The sequence below is a fragment of the Myxine glutinosa genome, chromosome 4 (assembly GCF_964187855.1).
Source record: "Myxine glutinosa chromosome 4, kmMyxGlut1.1, whole genome shotgun sequence".
In the NCBI taxonomy this organism is placed as follows: Eukaryota; Metazoa; Chordata; class Myxini; order Myxiniformes; family Myxinidae; genus Myxine; species Myxine glutinosa.
The window spans coordinates 212,025,077-212,046,050 of record NC_136264.1 but is presented as its reverse complement, the minus strand read 5'-3'; the positions used below and the strand labels follow the sequence as shown (position 1 = coordinate 212,046,050).

At 42.5% G+C, this 20,974-nt stretch overlaps 1 protein-coding gene across 4 annotated transcripts in view; it reads right to left on the bottom strand.

Moving 5' to 3' along the window:
• LOC137425686 (high mobility group protein B1) overlaps window positions 1-20,974 on the bottom strand; it is an 89,019-nt gene that overhangs the window by 24,557 nt on the left and 43,488 nt on the right. For 2 of the 4 annotated variants that reach the window (XM_068114364.2, XM_068114363.2), the window contains exon 2: window positions 5,479-5,633. In XM_068114364.2, coding sequence (XP_067970465.1) covers window positions 5,479-5,628 — 150 coding nt within the window. In that variant the 5' untranslated portion in view covers window positions 5,629-5,633. Of the gene's footprint in view, window positions 1-5,478; window positions 5,634-13,864; window positions 16,016-20,974 lie in introns of those variants that run through there. The other 2 variants (XM_078776961.1, XM_078776963.1) reach the window with 2 other exon arrangements.

Sequence of the window (20,974 nt, the reverse complement as noted above, 5' to 3'; positions counted from 1 at the left end):
CCGTCAGTTTCTTGTGAATGAAGGTTAAGGGGTTGATCAAAGATCCAAAGTTAAGCAACTCGATAGCACTTTTTCCGGGAGGCCAAGCCGAATATTCACTACATGGATGCCTTTAGGAACGTGGAGTTCACGGTTAGTCCGTGCAGGAAAGTTCTCTACATGGGCGCCTTGAGGAACGTGGCGTTCACGGTTAATCCGTGTAGGAATCTTGGCTCGGCGGCTCCGCCGCCTCAGTGCTTCAGCTTTTCAGAACTTCCCTAATAATTATGGTGGGACCGCTTGTCACTGTAGTCCCATGAATAGCGGTCTCCTTCTCGGCCACGACTTTGACAATCCTTCCTTCGGGAGCTGCCGTAACTCAGGGAGCCTCCATAATAATATTGATTGCGGCCACCACCAAAACTACCGCCCAGTTGTACTCTCCTGTAGACCTCTCGACGCCTACGAAATGCCTTCCCTACTGTTATGGTCCGACCCTCCAAATCCTTGCCATTCCAATTCTTCTCTGCCTCTGGCGTCTTTTGTGCTTGCAAATGTGACAAAGCCGAACCCTCTTGACTGTTGCGTTTCCCTGTCTCTTACCAACCGCACTTCCACCAGCGGCCCATATCTGTTGAAGACAGAGGTCAGAACTTCTTCCTCTGTTTTGAAGTTCAGTCCCCCTACAAATAACTTGGTACTTTTGTCGCCATCCCGAGCTGGTGTGGTGTTATTTTCCCTGCTGGGCTCTTTACCAACCCTCAGGTTACCATAAACTTGACCCCAGGCCAAATCATTCCCGATAACCACAGATACACCCTCTACAGGAAGTGTGGCTTGTAAACCGACGGTGACCGGTCCTGACACCAAATCGGACTCCAAATGGATGACATGAAGTGGAGCACTAACACCGCCCCCGATCCCCTGTAAACGAACACTATCCCCCGTTGCCGTCTCCTCGGACCATGGCAAAATGCCTTCAAGCATTAAAGATTGATGTGCTCCTGTGTCCCTCAATATCCTAACCGGTCTCCGGTTAGTCGAGGCTCCATCCCGTGACACAAACCCCTCTGAAATAAATGGTTGGTAACCCTTTTGATGGCGATTTCTCACAATGGCCATTGCATTTGGAGTCGTAATAGTCTGACTCCGCTCTGGGTCTTCCCTTTTCATGCAGTAACAACTGGACATCGTGTCCAGGTTTCTTGCAAAAAGCGCAAGTAGGCCCGGAGGAAAAACTCGTGGTCTGCCTCGGGCCCCCCGAAATATAAGTTTGTCTTGGGCCCGCATCCCTCTGATGTCAAACCGGTGGGGTATCCGCGTTGTCCCCATAATCCTCTCGAGGCTGCCGCCATGTATTGTCGTTCTCCGCACCTGCTGTTCCCCACCTCCCCTGCGGAGATCTAGGCGAGGAGTTAGGTTCGTGGACCCCTATTCGGTGGGTTAAGGCATAATCATCTGCCATGGTGGCTGCGTCCCACAACTTTGGTACTTTCTTTTCCTGCAGGTACACTTTGATGTCCTCGTGGACACACTGCTGAAATTCCTCCACCAGGAACAAGTCATGCAATGTTTCGAAGTCTTTCCCGACTCCTTTTGACTCACACCACCGATCAAACATGTTTTCTTTCACTCTGGCAAACTCCACATGGGTCTCACTCTCCCTCTTCCTGGCATTCCTGAATTTTTGCCTGTAAGCTTCCGGAACCAACTCATAGGCTTTGAGGATGTGCTTCTTCAGTACCTCATAATCTGCACATTGGTCCATTGGTAGCGCCGAATAAATCTCTTGAGCTTTTCCCACCAGCACACTTTGCACGAGTATGGTCCAGGCCTCCTCCGGCCAGTTTAATTGTCGAGCCACTTTCTCAAAGTGTGGAAAAAATTTCGCGACTTCCTTTTCACTGAACGGTGGAACCAGCCTCATGTCTGCCCACATCCCAGGTTTTCTGGTTAGGTGTCGACCCCGTCAGCAAGGGTGGTGCCTCTCCCCGTTCTCTCATTAACTCCAGCTCCTTGAATTTAATTTCTTGCTGAAGCTCCATGTCACGTTCCTTTAATTCCCTTTCCGCTTTTCTCTCCTCTGCTTCGAGGTCCCTTGCAGCTCTCCTCTCCTCTGCTTTTCTCCCTTCTAACCTTTCCTGGAGTTCTCGTTCCACTCTCCTTTCCTCCGCTTGTTTCTCTTCTCTCCTCTCTTCTGCTTTCCTTTCCTCTTCTGATCTTTCCTTTTCTGCTTTCCTTTCTTCTTCTGCTCTTTCCTTTTCTGCTTTCCTTTCTTCTTCTGCTCTTTCCTTTTCTGCTTTCCTTTCTTCTTCTGCTCTTTCCTTTTCTGCTTTCCTTTCTTCTTCTGCTCTTTCCTTTTCTGCTTTCCTTTCTTCTTCTTTTAACCTTTCCTGGAGTTCTCGTTCCACTCCCCTTTCCTCTGCTTGTTTCTCTTCTCTCCTCTCTTCTGCTTTCCTTTCCTCTTCTTTGATCCGTTCCTGGCTCCGTAATTGCAACTCCAGTTTCCGGAGCTCAACGTCTTCTGGTTCTTCGGGTAGCCACTCCCAGGCTAACTCGTCCCATGTTCCTAATCCCACCATAGATTGTATCACCGTGGCCTGCAACTCTGCCTTCCTCAAATTAGTTCGGACCTCCAAGTTAAAATGTTTGGCCAATTTCAAGAGGTCCGACTTTAGTAACGCTCGGAACTGTGCCTCACTCGGGGTTACCGCAAAGTTCTGTGCCACAAACGCCATGGTGCCTATCGTTAACACCTGTTAACCTTCACCCAATACTTTACCCCCAATTTCCCCAAAAATTTACCAATTAATACTTAATTAATAAATTTTAATTAATAAAAATATTATTTTATTATTTTATACAATTTTAGATCCCTGACGTAGACCCAATTGCGAATCCGCAAATCGTAATTTGGACGAGCCCCCAATTCTGTTACGTGGTCCCCTCGGTGACTACCTGGTCTCGGTGACCCCCGGACCGTGAGAGGAACTTCGCCAGACAGTGGTATTATATATGCGCTTTCGCAACGCAATCCCTAGGAATTCCACCCAAGAGAAAACTGATTTTCAATGATATATTTCAATGGTAATGATACCATACAATTTCAATGATACAATCAAGGATATATTCCCCGAGCAATCCACCATCCACAATTCACACTCAACAATCAATCCCCTAGATGATTAAGATGGCCATCTTACATACGTGTGTCCCCTTTTGTACTCACGACCCCCTTTGGTCTCTGTCCCTCACAATGTCTCTGGGCCCCTCCTGACCAAGATGATGGTCGGCTTCGCCGCACTCGGGCGGTTGAACGAACCCCGGGCGGACGTTTTTCCACCGGGCATGTATCGTACCGGGAACCAAGGTTGCAGCCCCCTCTTGGCCACGCGAAGCGGGTACTGTACAGCAGGCAAAAGCCACACGCCGCTTGCAACGCGTGTTAGGCCCCAACGTGCGACCCGTACGCGTCTTTGTAGACGGTGCCGCGAACGGTGCCAGACGCTGGGTCGGTGCACGGCCACACGGCAGCTTGACGTGTCCACCGGGCAGGTATCCGTCCCGGTAACTCCTCTCGCCAGACGGGCTCGGGAACGCTGCTTTTCCACACGGCTCAATATCGATCCCACCTCTCGTCGGAGCGGGGCGAGGAAGAAGAATCCTCGTCGCTTCTTTCGAACTCGTGTCTTTCTTCTTCCGTTTCCGGTCTCTTTTTCCAGAAGGGCTCCTGACCCTCCAACCACAACAACCCTGAATCGACTACACATTGATAAGCAAAGACCTGAATAGTAATTCACATACATTCCCATAAATATGTAACACATATACGTTTGCTTTTTCTAATAAGATATCTGAATGCAGACTCTCAGACAGATTACAATTGCCTCTACCATACCTTCATTAATAGCAAGGCGCATGCATATACATATATATAATCAAGAAGAAAAAGATGTTAAAAAAATGTCAGAGACCCCGTGGTTTTATTAATTTTGTTGTACGGAATTAAAGGTCGTCAGTCGGCCATCTTTGGACAGGTTGCAAAACCAAATTTTCTGCTTATGTATACTCATGTATTGTCTGTGTACCAGGTTTGAACAACATCGATAAATGCACGTCCAAGAAATGGGTAACAGAATTGTTGGATGTGTTCAACATCGGTTTTTTTTTTTTTCGTTTCTTTTAACAACTAAAATGGCTGCTAGTCGGCCATCTTTGATCGCATCACAAAACAAAATGATGTGCATATGTATACCATCATGTATTGTCTTTGTACCAAGTATGAACAAAAACTAACGAACTAACTAAATGACATATATATACACACTTCATAATTTTCGAACAAAGTTCTGAATTTTCCACATCATTCCAAGCCTTGCTAATCCATTACAGTGTCTAAGATCTGTCTCAGGAAAGACTGTCATTCTCCATGGCAATAATGTGCAGCAGTTGCCATACTTTATCTTCAGGAACTGGATAATCCTAAATCCAATGGCTGCAGTCTGCTGGTGGTCTTGAGTTGGAAAAACTTGATGGTGCTTGGTGTTTTTCAGTAACCGCTAGAGTTGAACAGGAACAATTATCTTGCGATTTTCATCTTCCAATGTAATGACATGAAGAAAGCCTCAACTTCAGGTCATCTTGCAGAACAGAACGCTCATTTGTTTCAACGATTATTACCTCAGCCACCGAAGATAGACGGAGGTTATGTTTTCACCCCTGTTTGTTTTTGCTCGTCTGTGAGCAGGATATCTCGAAAAGTTATGGACAGATTTGGATGAGACTTGGTGCACAGGTTCGGTAGGTGACAAGAACAAGCCAATTCGATTTTGGTTGAGTTATGCATGTGGGATGCAAATCCGGCCTATCAGAGGGATACAAAATGTAAACCGTTAATTAAGCCTGGCGGAGGTATGGCGTTTAGTTGTGGGAATAAAATGGAACCGTGTGATTAATTGTCACAGATGATAAACTTCATTACTTTTCAAGGAAACATTGGCCTGTAAGCCCTACTGGTGCAGGGTTATCAAGAACCCTACCATTAGAGATCAAAAAGCTGCAATTTAACATCAAAATGACTCAGCCATTTTTCTTTTTAAACAAACAACCATAAACCTGCAATTAACCAGAGACAATAGCTTAAATGGCTTGTGTTTGATAACAGCCATTGCTCACATGTAATGTTGAGATTAAGGGACCTTTACTTGGTCACTTTCCAAAGATGGTCACAAATAGAAGAATTGCAGTATAAATATATTCACATAGGGGTTGACCAAAAGCGGTTGTTATGATCAGGTGGTGGCAAATACAGGTCCAACTGTACATACAAACCTCGTTAGCAAAACAAAATTCAGGTCAAATATGAAACCTTCAGATATCCAAATAATACAAAAATTAGGCTTGGACACGGCTACTTTTGTGATCCTCAAAGAATTACAAAATATATAATTTTTTTTTTTTTTTTTTTTAACCCCAGCGGATTTAAAAATTCAAAATCACCTTCCAACGCTCAGAGCATCTCTTCGAGAATTCAGTGAAGTTGACAGGAACATCTGGGTGCTTTTTCTTGTGCTCATCCCTGCATATATGCACAAAGCAGGCATAGGATGTCATTTTCCCACGAGGCTTTGTTGGATCATTTTTCCCCATTATGGCTGAAAGAGGAGTGGGAGTTGGAGGAGAAAGACAGGACAAGAAAAAGAAAGATTATGATTTAAAACAAAGGTGAAAAAACAAATAAATAAAATATAAATAAAAAACTGCAAAAAGAATGGTGATATCACAACCGTTTGTTAATTATTATTATTAATTTTTTTAAAAACAATTTTAGTCCAAAAATTTTTCATTGTTACAAGATCTGTAATTGTCACAGTAACTATAATTCAAGAGAAGGAATAAGATTATCCAAGAGAAAACATGACTGTTTGCCATACAACTTAATTGTTGGCAATTATCTTTGTAACTTTTTGGCAATTTACCAAATATGGACCTGTGGATCAATTTACCGAAAAATCATCTTGCATCACAATGTGACGGTTCCTAGATGTTAATGCATCGGGCAATGATACTTGGAAAACACATTGCAATGCCTCATTTATACCAAAACAAAACGATAAATCCTACATCAGGGTGACCTCAATTATTAGGGGACCAAGTACATAAAAGACTTGATCTCCTATTAGTTATTCGACTTATTCTTTGCACCAAATTTCGTGAAAGTTGTAGCGTCGGCACTGTTGCTTGGATTAAGTTGAAACCTCACAGGAATGTTGGGGCAAAGGTGAGTTGATGGCACATTTTTCCCGAATTTTGATTTTGCAATCAGCATGGCAACCAGCTTGATATTTAAGCGAAACTGAATGAAAATGAATGATCGTTTTAAGGCCATTTTCCCCCGCTAGAGCGGGGGTTAGCCTTGCGGGCCCCATGACAATCATGGTTCCCTGTTTGAGGCAATGTTTTTATGGCCGGATGACCTTCCTGGCACCTAAAGAAGAAAAAAAAAAATTCTCCGAAACCGCAAATGCTATCGATTTGTCAGGTTATGATCATCTATCCATGGTGCAAAAACGTTGTTCAAGACGACATCGGTGGAGGTTTGGCAGCGATGTTGAGGTTAAAAAAAATAATAATAAAAAAAATCTCCGATTTAATAACACAAAACATTTTTTGTGGCATCCGCGCATCAATAAGAACTTATGAAATTTCGTTTTGATCAGTCACATGGTCTGCCAATGTACTATAAAAGAGCCATTGGTCTGTGTATAGGTGTGGCCATTTTTCTCAGAGATGGCTGAACAGTCGGCCATTCAGAAATTATATGGTGGAAAATATTTTTTTATTTCAGAAACGCATACCCTCTAATTTTGTGAGGTTGGACATTATGAACAAATGTGACAACTTTCAGGTGGATCAGTATACATTAAGTGACAGCTCAAGTCATATGTAGAAATGAAAAGAACCAATTTTTCGGAAAACTAGTGATTTAATATAGCTTTCAATGCTTTACTTTTTAAATCATTTAATTACTCAAAAACATATTTTTCAATTAAGAAAATTATAAGTCATATGTCAAATGTTTTCATCACATGATAGAAACCACTGTCTTTATCATATTAAGTAGATATCATTAGGTTGTGTTGTCCTCAAAGAAATGTTTCTTCAGTGGCTTTCTGATCAACTTCCTGTGTTGTTCTACCACTTGGAAGATGAGCTGACGCTGTTCTTCATCATGAGTGAGGGCAAGGTTGAAATCTGTAGCCAACTTTACGGCACGTTCAGAACAATCATTGACCACACGTAGTGCAGAAACTTTTTCTTGGGCAAGAATATAGTCTTGATTCGAGCTCTATGTTTCAGGATCGCTTTTAAGGAACTCCTTTGACAACTTCAGAGCACAGAAGAGATTGAGAGACCTTCTTGTCACAAACTCAGCTAGCTGCCTCCCTTTGAATGCATGACTGGCAGGAACATGAACTCTGCTCACATCTTCTTTCATCTCAGGCTTTTCTAAGGAGATTACCACATCCTTTTTCACCTCCACTGCAATTTTGTCAGAGAAGAGAACTAAGCCAACCAAATCTTCTCAAATACCATAGATGACTCCTCAATTTTGACAGAGCCGTATTGGCAACTTTTTGATCGACTTCAGAGTAGTCTTCCATGGCCTGAAGAAGGTGTAAGTCACTGGAAGGTGCATTGCAAGTATCATTTGCAGTGAACCATGCTTTTACATACAAGGTGACTGTGAAGAGACAAATACGTCTTGGTGACTGGAATTCATGTGCAGATAGCTGAAACTTGTCACGAAAACAGGATATCTTGAGGCAGTATATGCCTTTAGCCATCCAGCGTGCACGATGGTATGCTCCAGGTGGGCTGAACTTTACATGTCCTTCCACATTATCTCCAAGTGTGATGAGAGCCAGTCTAATGAATTCCAAATAGTCATCTCTTGGCTGTTTATCCATTAGTTGACTGCGAAGAAAGGTTATTGCAGAGTCGCGATTGTTTTCAAACCAAACCTTCTCACTGCCATCAAGGCTTGTGGCAAGTGATGCAAACTTGCTTGCGTCAATGGAAGTCCAATGCTTCTTAAAGCGACCGAAAATGCCAATTTGCGGTCCAGATGCAACAAAGAATGTGTCAAATACAGCTGAAGCAATGATTTCAAATATGTGATGCCGACAAGCCAAAAACAGTAAGCGTTTAAGGCATTTTGAATGATTTGTCATTGCACCCATATGGAGTCCTGTATTTGTGCTTGTTGTGTCAAAACATAATCCAGCAAGCCATTCAGACACACCAAGATACCATCCTATTCATTGATGAACTTAATGACTGCTTCTCCCATCAGGATTCCAGTACCAGATTGAAGTTTTGGAATGCCAAGAAGCTTTTCTACGTCTTTTCCAGATACAACAACAGGCAAACGATCAGCCATTGTACCATCATTGTCTGGCATCAGCTTGCCATCAAAATGTACAACAAGAGGCGTATCAGGCGAAAAGTTTTCCTGAATAGATTCTCCAATTGACTTGCGGACTGTCCTTCGAGCTTCATAAAGTGAAGTTGTTGACAGTGTCAGTCTGCTTACAGGGACCCCAGCAGCTTTCAGTGCAGGACCAATGATGTGCATTGCTTCACGTGGTGTAGTTTCAGTTCTATCCAAACTTGCTGCAACTAAAGGGTCTTCTACGTTGCAACGTTTGTCCAACTTCATAGTCATTGGAGTTGTTGCTCCTGATGTTTCAGGCGTATCGATTTGTTTTGAGAAATATTTATCATCTCCACAGGCTCATCATCATTTGCAGATTCTTCACCTGTTGATTGTGATGAATCATCCAGCACTTCATTAGGGTTCATCACCATCTGTTTTTTTGCTTCCTGTTCTTTTTCAATGCGCATCATCTCTTCACCTTGTCGTTTCTGTCGTTTCTCTTCTCGCTTTTTGAACTGCAAGTCTTCTCCGGTCATTATCATCTTCCTGGGTCCTTGTTGATCTTGAAGGAACTCAAAATCCTGTGGAATTTTGATAAGCTGTTCAGAATTAGCATGTGATAGATCAAATAGCTGATTCAGTTTATGGCTAAAATCAGTCTCCAATTGACCCTGCCTCACCGTTCGCCGTGCCTTGTTTTTCCTAAGAAGGACATACTCCTGATAGAAAGCTTTAAGTTTTGCAATTGCATTTGGTTTGTGCTTTGTGGGAATGTTAGCCATATGCCAAAACTGAAGTACATCATCAATGACATTTGAACAGCTTCTTGGAACATCCAGTTTGTTGATCTTCAAATCGAAGAACAGACGACATAATACTTGACGATTGGTGGGTAATTGATTGCCCTCAAGTGCCGGATTCATTTCTCCCAGCAACCAAATGCTGAGAGAATCCCTTGTTTGATAACCTGCTGCAACTGCTGCACTCATCATTGGTTGATTACTGCAAAAAAGGGAAAAAGAAACTTTATTTTTATACAAATATCAAATTCTTGCATAATAACATATATAATATGCAATACATTGTATAATGTATAGTGTATACTAATACATAAGCGTTACAACGTATATATATTATATAATATATACGTTAGCTCATTCAAAACTTTGGGTCTGTTGAGCTGTCACTTAATTATAATGGATTGACTTGAGTTTTTTGCCAGTTGTTTATTACCTGTTTCCTCATGTTTTGAGCACCTATGCATATCAAATTTCATTAAAAAAGAAATTCTGAACACCCTACCGGGTGAACAGATCTTCGTCAAACTTTCAGAGGTTAATTAGCGAGTGCCTGGGAGTGTTTTAGGCAAAAAAGGGGGAAAAAAGTTTGTTCTTTTTGAAGAAAAAAAAAAGTTTGTTATTTTAGGATTTTTATTTTATTTTATTTTTTATAAATAAATCGCTCCATAGTATCTCAGCCCTTTTGATGAATGACAGTTATATACAAGTACACATTCGCATACATAAATACAAAACAATCACCAGACATTTGAACACAAATAAAACAATTCCGGAAGCAGTCAAAGTTGGTGGTAAGGCTTCTTCTTCTTCCTGAACGTCATCATACTCAACTCAGAAACGTGATGAACAGTACATTCACCAGCATATATTCAAAGAAAAGGTAATATGATAATTTGACATTTGTGATGGATTCTGATTTGGATGCAATTTATTTTCCATTATATTTGCCCTCATTTCAAATATGTTAGTTTTTTTCGCTTGAGCAACGCCGGGTTGTCGGTTGTCTCAATTAAGAGAGTAAGAATAAGGCAGCTATCAACGCTTTTATAATTTACTCAGGGTACAAATACAAATACAAATACAACTTTGTTTGGTGGGTAACATAGGCTATGTGGCAGCCGCCTCATTCGGGGGTGTAAGGGAGAGATGTAAGGGGGTGTATAGTCTAGGGCGATTAGTAATTTCGTGTTTTTTGTTTGTTAAAATTGATTTAGCAATGGATTCTGCTTCAGAATATTATAGAGATGTAAAAAAAATAGGGTTCCATTTTTTCTTTTACGTCTAATAGGTAGTAATTCGAAGAAATCCAAGATGGCCGCCATAAAATTTGGAAAATACACTTTTGTGCATATCTTTGTATCTAGATATCATATAAACATGAATAATATGTCCTTTTATATGTTTTCAGACCCAAGGAAGCCATATCTGCCATTGTTTTTACAGAAAAATGCAAGGAAATTAAAATAGTGGGCAATATACCAGCCAAAATGGAGACGGCCGTCGTGAAATCGGATCGTATAATTTCCCAATTAGAATCGATTCAATAAACAATCTTCACTGATAACATTTATTTTGAATACACACACACGCGCGCGCGCACACACACACACACACACACACACACACACACACACACACACACACACACACACACACACACACACACACACACACACACACACACACACACACACACACACACACACACACACACACACACACACGATGAATGAACATAAACGATCACATAAACGAATGCCTCATTCATCCTCATCCATATCTATCACACGCGGTTCATTGATGTTTGCTTTGTTGTTACAACTGTAACCCACACACCCACAAACTTCAGTACAAGGAATATTGTTATTGCGACAGCTACATCTTCCCATACACCCTTTCTTGCACCCACAGTTCACGAGATTCATTATTGCTTCTGGGGCTGGAGGATTCAGGCATCGACTTGGGGCATAAACCCCATCATCCGAAAGTAACTGCCAACCATACTCGACAGGTGATGGAAGGGACGGATGGCTTTCTGCTGCCTTTCTCCATATCATTGCGATATAATGTGCTCGCTGAACGTGTAACTTTAGCGAACCAGTGGTAGGTGGAAGACTCTCTCCCTCAGCAGCACGGTTGGAGAATAAGAACCAGCGAAGCTCGTTTACTTTCGTGTGAACTTTAGACTTGTACAGCAGACAGACGAAGCGTTCCAGCTGGGAACACACTTCTGGTGACGGATCAGTTTGTCCCAAAGACTCCAGAGCCTCCCATATCTTGTTGTCACATGTCATGAAGACCTTAAAGCACCAGTCCTTGCTCCTGCCAGCGAACCTTCCAGACATGTCACTTCCCGTGAATGCGTGGAATCCAAGTATTGCAGACGCACGTTTCTCTCCTAGCATGCCATGAATAGGTTGGACTGCAATGCTCCTCCTCAACTTTCCCTTCCCAGTGAGAAACCTCGTAGCAGGTGGTAGATCGTGAAATCTCTGAATCAGTAGGAGGAAGATATCGGTATCTGGCGAATCAATGATAACTTCTGCATCTTTGTCGACTGTGAGAGCATGCAGAATTAAGAGTGTATCGGCCTCTTCTTGGCTGTGCGTGAGTAGACTGTCTGGAACTTCAGTGTTGCCCGTGGTCTTAGTTCCTGATGTCACCATGAACTTCTTCAACTTGTTTGGATGAGCCTTGCTGTAAGATAGACACTTCACAGCCAAGTACTCTGTAAGCTCTGCCTTGGTCTTCACATTGGAAAGGAAATCTTTGAGTGAAATCTTCTGGATCAATGTACTATCCCTGACGTGATAGTATGTTGATTTCCCCTTTGTCCTCTTTAGGCGCATTTTGTCTTTCAGTGAGTTATCGATGTATCGGTCGAATACCAACCTCACGTCATCATAATGCACGGCAATATTTTCGAGGCGTTCAATGAACGATTGAGCAAAGTCACTGCATGTAATCATTTGTTCTGTTTTGGAGATCCCGTTAACAAGAGCCATGCCATCAATGATTATCACTCTATGGCGAGAAGTAGTCTCGTTTTCATTGATCACTCCTGATCTTGTGGTTGTGTCTGGGTTTTGGCTGATCTGAGAGGGTTCCTGCAAATTTTGGCTTGAGATTTCATAGTCAGTTGATGGGTCATTAGTTTCTTCCCCAGCGTGTGCTGCTGCATCATTCAAAGCGGCAATTCCCGCGTCTTGATGCTCATTGATTTCTGTCGAAATAGGTTCTCCTGGTGGATCATGTACATCCTGCTCTTCAGGCTCAGCCAGATGCTCAAGTTGACGAAGGATTTTTGCCTTGTCGTATGCCAACAAGAGGGATCCATCAGATGCAAATAAAGAACGTGGAACGATGCCAAATTCATAGGTGCCAATACATTCTTTCAGGTCGAGCTCTGGTCGGCTCCGTGAGATAACGATGAACCTCTGCAACAATCCTCGCTCTTCTTTGACTTTGATCAGCTTGTCGCCCGATCTCACTTCTGTTGTGGCATTCGAACTCTTGAATGTTCGAAGTTTTCTTTTCGTCATTTTGTCCCACACAGAAAGTTTTCCCTCAGCTAAACGATCTGTGGCAAATTGCTGGAACATCTGTTGTCCGATCTCGTCGCGCTCTAAGATGTCGCTGGACACTTTTTCATTCATGACTTCTTTGGTGAGCAGGTTGTAGACCTCGTCTACTTCCTCTTCCATAAATGGATCGCCATGTTCACGGAACACCCTAGAAAGCTTGGAGGCATGGCTCATCACCCGGGAAAGCTTTCCCCCCGTGATTTCGTGGTGTTGTTTTCTGCTCTGGTTTTCACCAAGACCATATCCCTCCGCAAACTCGTGCAGTGACTTTGACAGCTCAGGTGCAATGAGGAAGAACTTGTCAAGCGCCTTCTCATTTTGAGTTATCCCTACGATTCCTCCAATCACCTTCAGTGTACGGTTTTCTTGCTCAATGCCATGGTCTGGGGCTATTGATGTGAAGCCTGCCAATCCTTTTGTCACACAGAAGTTCCCTTTCATGAATTCCCTCCACAGTTCTGGGTGCTGCTTTTCAGTCTCCTGCATTGTTGAAATGTAGAGAGGGAGCAACCGAGCATAGTTTAGATGATCGTGAGCGAAGAAGTACTTCGTGAGAGACTCGATGCTCTCCATATGCAGCAGCAGATCACGTTGTCTTGTACTTCTAATGAACAGAAGGATAGTCTCAAACTGTTTCATGTAGTTCAGGATGAAGCGCTGTATCTTGTTTGTGCTGACCTCAAATTGTTCCAGTTTTTTGGTCATATCTCTGGACTCCATCATGGCCAATGTTTTTTTGAGAATGTCGCATAGATTCTTCTCTGGCTCCATGCTCCCGCTGATGTCTCTCTGATATGCCTCTCCCAGACGAACAGATGACTCGTTCAGATAGGCCCTTTCTTCAGGTTCCATTGCCAGGAATCTCTGGAAGTACAGGTTGTACAAAGCGATCAGTGTTACCATGTGTGCCTCCAGAGCTCGATACAAGTGCCTCCCATTTAGTATTTGGCTCACTGTGGTTGGCGAGAAAAGTCCAGCCTCGACCCATGCCTGATCAATTCCACTCCCTTCCACGTATTTTCCTAATGCAGCTAAGGCCCAAAACACAACATGTAGCTCACCAGGTCGGAAGAGGAATTGCTTCCTGATGTCCTCGCGTTCCACCCACAGCTTCATCGCCAGGTCGTATAGCTGCAAATCGAGAGTCATGACTGTGATTGCCTCACTCCCCATAACACGAGTTGTGATGTTGTGAGCTCTCATCAGACCCGTGTACAGTGTATCATAGTCTGTAGGAGGCGACCTTATCAACGGAGGAACGAGAGCAACATTGGTCTTCTCACTGGACGAAGATAGCAAGGAATTGAAGGCTCCCCACGTCCCCGGAGCTGTGAGTTTGACGTCAACTTCTCCTTCTTCCTCGAAGTTCAGGCATCCAATCATCCAGGTCATATCGGTTTTCTTGTTCTTGTCTGTCTCGGGTTTTGATGTGAGCAGCTTGCAGTCGCTCTTTCTCTTCTCGGGTGCTGGCTTCTTGCAGGTCAACGTTTTACAGCCAACTGCATCATGTATCGTTTGAGCTTTTGATGACCGGTCAAGTTCAATTGGTGGTATCATGGGTGATTTCTCCGGTGATACAGGCTGGTAGATCGCAATTGCTGTACCATGAAGGGTATTCATCCCGCAAGGAGTTGACTCTAGAAAATCGATGTTGTCCATGGCAAACCAGACGAACGTGTCCTGAACCAACCATGGTGGTAGACAGATGCCTCCGGTGGACTCCATTTGCTTCAGTACGGAGTTGGCAATGCTGGTCTCAATCTCCATGACCCTTTTGTAGGAGATGGCGAGGTCCAGATGTGCAAGTTTCTCTACAAGCGCCTTGGATCGTGTGTTTTTGTGTATGCCGAGAGCTAAGCCCACACTCAATGGAGTTTCAAATCGTTGTTTGAATGATCCATCCTCGCTTCTTGGTTCGTACGATACCTGTCGGTCAGATTTATAAGCACCGACAAAGTGCTGCGCCAACAATGATGCACTCACACCAATGGAGTCCTCCCTGTTGCTATTTCCTACTTTCCTTGTTCCCATGACTGCATGCTTGCAGAAGATGTTGAGCATCGGGGGTGGCTTGTAATCAGCAAAGGTTCCATTAAATTTCCATGCTGGGGAAGATGCGATGTCTTTCCTCAATATTTTCGCAGCTCGCAAAAGTACTTTAAAATCGTCTTTGATGCTGTCTGCTGTAATTGTGCTTGATATCATGTGGTCTTTGAGGAAAGAATCTGCTCTGGCTTTGTTTTGTTTGAGGGCCGGCTGAAATGAACATCGGCAATGTTGTCTAGGATCAATTGTTTCAGGTATGGCTTATAACTATGGTTGTCTGAGACCGGAAAGTCGTGCTCCTTAAGTAAATTGACATAGGTTACATGAATTTCATTCATATTCAGCACAGCATTTTCAGTAGTATCATTCAACGCAGTTTCAACAATTTCAATGAGTTCAAGGTCTGATAACACCTGACCAAAGTTAACATTGGTTGTTTCTGTTTGTTTTTCCGTCTTAACTATAGCACGTTTGGCCTTAACTACACATGGTAAATGATATTTCATGTCCTCAGCCATTGCTTGCAATGGGTCAGGCGAACTTATGACACTGTTCAGTCTCACTTTCAGATTGTCATTACTTGTTTCTTGGCCAATGTTTCTGATCTGGAGTCCCATGTTCTTTGTTGACACATTGTGTAGTTCACTTCCTCTGTCTTCCTGGCATATGACACATCTGAGCGCGTCAAATGTCTGTTCTCGGGAACACCTTCTGGATGTTGACGTGCTTTCCCCTAGATCACTAGAACTTGGTCGTCCTCTCTTTTTCAGTCGGATTTCTGCGGCACTGCCTGATGTTGTTCCTTTCTCAAACCTAGCCTTTGCTCGATCAATGTGCATCTTATTGGTAACATCTTTGTAACAAGCTTTATGGTAGCGGAGACCTTTTGCGAGCAATTCTTCAGCAGAGGAATATTGCAAACGTCTATTCAATGATGCAAACTTTGTTTCACCATACGTGTACTGTTCCTCAGCACCTGCCATCAGTTTCTCGACAGAGGAGAGTTTTGGTTTCGTTACAAAGGTTGTATAGTCTGTTTGCCCTATGGCCATTTGGCATACAAAACAAAGTCCGAAATCTACTGACTTCTCAATCTTCCTGGGTGGTGAGTCACTCATCTTGAAGGTAGGTGTAATTTTCTAGACACTCTTGAACTGTCGTCGGTCCTGCAAAGATAGATACTACTATTCAGATTCACATTTCGTCAACACAGTCAAAACCAGACCTTAACTAGATGGTGGAAACTTAATTAACCGATTTCATGCCGGCCGACCCCACTTTGGCTGGTATATGTCCACTATTTTATTTTCCTTGCATTTTTCTGTAAAAACAATGGCAGAAATTGCTTCCTTGGGTCTGAAAACATATAAAAGGACATATTATTCATGTTTATATGATATCTAGATACAAAGATATGCACAAAAGTGTATTTTCCAAATTTTATGGCGGCCATCTTGGATTTCTTCGAATTACTACCTATTAGACGTAAAAGAAAAAATGGAACCCTATTTTTTTTACATCTCTATAATATTCTGAAGCAGAATCCATTGCTAAATCAATTTTAACAAACAAAAAACACAAACAATATTGTTATGACATATGGGCCTGCACTAGTAAGGGAGAGGGACATAGATTCTCTCTGTAAATGTGTACTGTGTAGTGCCACTTGGTGATGGTGGCAGAGGGTAATACAATGTCCTTTTTTTTTACATGTGCAACACTGAGGTTATGAAGCACTCTGCACGGGGAAAACTTTCCTCCTTCCCTCCCCCCCAAAACGGAGGTGCCGTCAAAGCCCCCCCCCACCCAAAAGATGTTTATGTAGTATATCTTTCCCCTCCCTCTCCCCCAACTCCTCCCTCTCTTGCTTCTCTCCCCCCCCCCCCCCCCCCCCGAACCCAGGCAACTACGGGTACACCTGCTAGTGGAAAATAAAAATAAAACTGATGAAAATTGACGTCATAGGTGATGTCATCTTGGAGTACTTCATATTGATATAAGTGGGGAGGCCTACGTACTCAACTTCAAGTTCGTGTGCAGTTCATGTTAATTTTGGGCAAACACTATAAATGTATTCCACTGGGTCCGACTAATCGGAAAAATTATGTCGCCATTTTTTTCCTGTTGACCTTTAGTGACCTTATCTCAAGGTCAAAGTTCAAACGTCATTACAGTGACCATACTTCATTCAAAGTATATCGACCTTGGTTCCAAAATGTGGCAAATTTCACAAGGAACATGACATTTGTTTTGTCATTTGTCCTCAGATGTTTGCAACATGCAAATTAATAAGCAAATGACCTAGAGAAAAAATATATGCATAATTAACATAAAGTCTTCACCATACAGGTAAATCCCATCACTTCGCATTATTATTGAATGCCAATCATTAGTTACCATCTCAAATGTGTTCTGCTGGATCCTAAACTGGAAAAATATGTTGCTTATTGTTTTCTGTTGACATGCTCTTGATATTAACTGACCTTTGACATGTACTTGACTTGACTGTTTGGGTGTTATGACACAGCTCTTGGATGAAACAGATAGTAATATCTTGTGCTATACTAAGAATTCTATCATGGTGGTTTGGATGATCATTTTCTCCCAGCAACATGCTAACCAATAGGTATAGTGATTGTGGAACTATTTTCTGAGCATGCTTTGAATCGACAACATCATATTCAGTGGAGCTGATGGTTTCTTGAATATCTGACCGTATGCGACTCACTAAATGATACATAGACCTACCAAGATTAGTGTCATCATCTACAAGAAATACACTCTTAAGATTCTTCTGAGCCTGTTTTGTCTCACTCTCTTGTGAAATGTCAATGATGTTTTTTACCAATATCTGTTTCGACAACTTTGGAAGTATTAGGAGTGAATCTTGCTTTCTCTCATTTGCAACGATTTCAACTCTTTCACCAAAATGAGCCTTCACTCTATTTCTGAATGCCCTCAGAATATTTGAGTCAGGATTAGGATTGCAGTGAGAACTACATGGGCTGTCATCTGAGGACAGCAGTTCGCAGTACCTATTCCAAACACTTCTCACAGAAAATATATTTCCTGCTTTCAGTTCAACATCAAGTTCTCTCATAAGTTCGTGTAAGCAAGGTTGGTCAAAGACATCACCAGTCTCCTTCTCGGTGTCGAGCTTTTCAACATTTCCGAAGAATGTTACATAACATTTCAAATGGTATTTAGCTTCAGACGCAACAAGATCTGCCACACCCGCCACACGATATGAGAGCATTGGGTCCATTTGCATGGCACGCTCCATCACTTTCGTCGATGTTGGCAAAGTGAGAATTTGGTGAAGACTGTCCGGTGTGTTCTCTTGGCAGAATATGCACTTCTCCCACTGCATGACACCTACACTTCTGCGGGTTGTGGTGGGTTGGGGCCTATCTTCATTCTCTGATGTAACATGTCGCACTTCGTTTTTTCAGACGTTGGAGGTGGTCCTTGCTAGTAAAGCTTGAAAAGCAGTCCTTATGCCAGACTACCTTTTCGAAATCAAGCGTTTCATCTTGCAGCCTGTCGAGGGCTTCTAGATACTTTGCACAGTTGTGTGATATACGTGTTGCCAGGGCACTCATCAATGACTCGATGCCACGTGGGGTTGACTGACGCATGGCAGCTCCCGCTCTGTCCTTTTGGCAAATGATGCATGTGCCAAGGGACGGCGTCGATGGTCGCTTACGTTTTTGGTTTGAAATACTGGCAGCAGCCTCCATTGCCTGGAATACAAAACAAATGGTATTAACCGTTTTGCTACTGTAACTGCACAATCATGCAGTAGTGAAAGGGTTAAAAAAGTGACTGTCATAAAATTGGGACAGCTAGGCTAGGCCTACTACTGTTTATAGCTTTGGGACACCATGTAACTTTGCACTGTCACCTTTTCATTTGGAAGATTTCTTTCAAGCACCAAAACAGGCCTAGTATTAGTAAAATCCAATTAACTGTCTCTCACTCAGAGATACATGTAGTTCAGCAGGTGTATGCATGCCAAGCTGTGTTCACAATGTATGTTCACTGTGCAGAGCACATGTTAGACTAGGCCCTGCCCTTTGCTACTTTCACTTTCGTTTTCAGTTTGTTATAGTTTAAAAGAAGTAACAATTACAAAGACCTTCATCTGCATGCATTACTTACCTCACATTACAAGAATTATATTGATGAATTATCATGACTTCTTGAAAATTTGGAAATTTCAAAAATGTCATAATCCACCATCTTAAGACAATGGATTATTCAGCTGCACCGTTGCTGCTACCTTCATGGAAGTATCGGAACTAAAATGACTGGGATGGAATCTAGCTGCTGTGTACATGGTAAAAGGGGTATGACATCACAAGCTTTGAAATGAGGTATTGGAAACTTATAACAAATAAAATATAAAATATTATTGCAAGGTATATATATCTGAAAACTACCTCCAAAGTTACAAAATCTTTGAAAATAACAATTTGGTAAAAAAGGGGTTAAAATGACCCTTTTCGGGAAAATCTCAGCTGGCATCCACCCTTTCCCAATGCACCACCCCATGCCCTAACTCTTCCCACTGGATGCCTGTCTAACATGAAATGATTTTCAAATCAATTTATAAGCCACTTTTTCACTTTCGTTTCCTCTACTATACCTTGACCCAAGGTGAAATGTCAAATACTCCTGGCTCTAGGGGGGAGTTCGTGGCCATCGCAAAAGTACAAAGTCACGCATGATTTTATTGTTGTACATACCAAGACCTTTCAAAAAAATTTGGGTGACAGGCCAAAATCTGTATAGATTTTGCTACAGAGGGCGATTTTCAAAATGGCCACCATAGGTATTACTTTTGACCATATCTTGGTCTGTGAGACTCATAGAGACATGATATTGGTGCCTAAACCTATGTTTTCAGGGTCAAGGAACTCAATAAGACCAATAACAATTACATTAGCACCTTCATGATCCCAGTTGTCAACAGCTGCTGATGTGAATTCTCCAGGATCAAAATGAGCTGGTAGTGCAACATCCTGCCTATTCTGCTGTGCAGTGTAGGTTGCAATGTCATATTGATATTGTCGCAGTTCTCCATAGCTTAGCGCAAGCCCTTGACGATTTTTGCCTCCATGCCCGAGACTGAGCTGATTCAGCATTCATTGGCGTTCTCCTTCTGCCACAATGATGTACATAGTACATAGTCTGAAACAAAGCTTGGATCTTCCTGCAACGTTGAGTAGAGAGGCAACCATCAGCAGACTGTTTGGAATCACTGTTATTCTGACCCTCACTATTCTGTTTCACATGCATCGTCATCTAACTCTTCATCATCTACATCTTCTGCTGTAGGATCTGTTTCCGTCATTACAGCTTCAGCTGCCTTGGGGTATGTCTCGGGGTTGAAATTGTATAAATATCCTAAAAACCTAAGTATCGGTTCTGGCATTCTCATACTGGAGCATGCGTTTTAGATCTTGAACATCACAGAATGTATCATCTAGGTTAAAATCATGACTATCAAGACTTTGCCGTAGCACACTGGCGCAAACCTGTGCAGGATCAATGGAGCGAATACGCTCTGCCAAAACATCTGCTCTATTACATGGCACACTATAAACCATTAGGCTCCGGGCCAGGTATGGTCCATCTGCACCCCCCCCCACAACTCTCCGACCCTGGGTTTTTCTGAACCATTGGGGTGTCCTGGGGTGGAAATCAACTGGTAACAGTAAATAAACTTGGACTCACTACCCATTTGGTACCTATATTGGATGGTACCCTCAAAACAGCATATTTTTTAATCCGCGTTGCGCCATATTCGACACACGTGTTCTTTTGGTATTTGTGCCTGCTAATATTAACTCAGAATAAAAAGTTATATACCAAAAGAAAGCTGTTCATCTACTGATCATCATAGAATATTGACACATTACTTATAATGGTACCTTAATGGTCATAACTAGTGCTGAATAGCAGTACCCCACTTTAACGTAACATAATTCGGTATCGACCGTACTATTTCATCTTACACACATAATATGAACACATTACACCTGATATGCTTACATATATATTTTATTGGCTTTCTCCTGTATATCAGCTTTAATTTGATACCAGATACATCCCCATAGCTT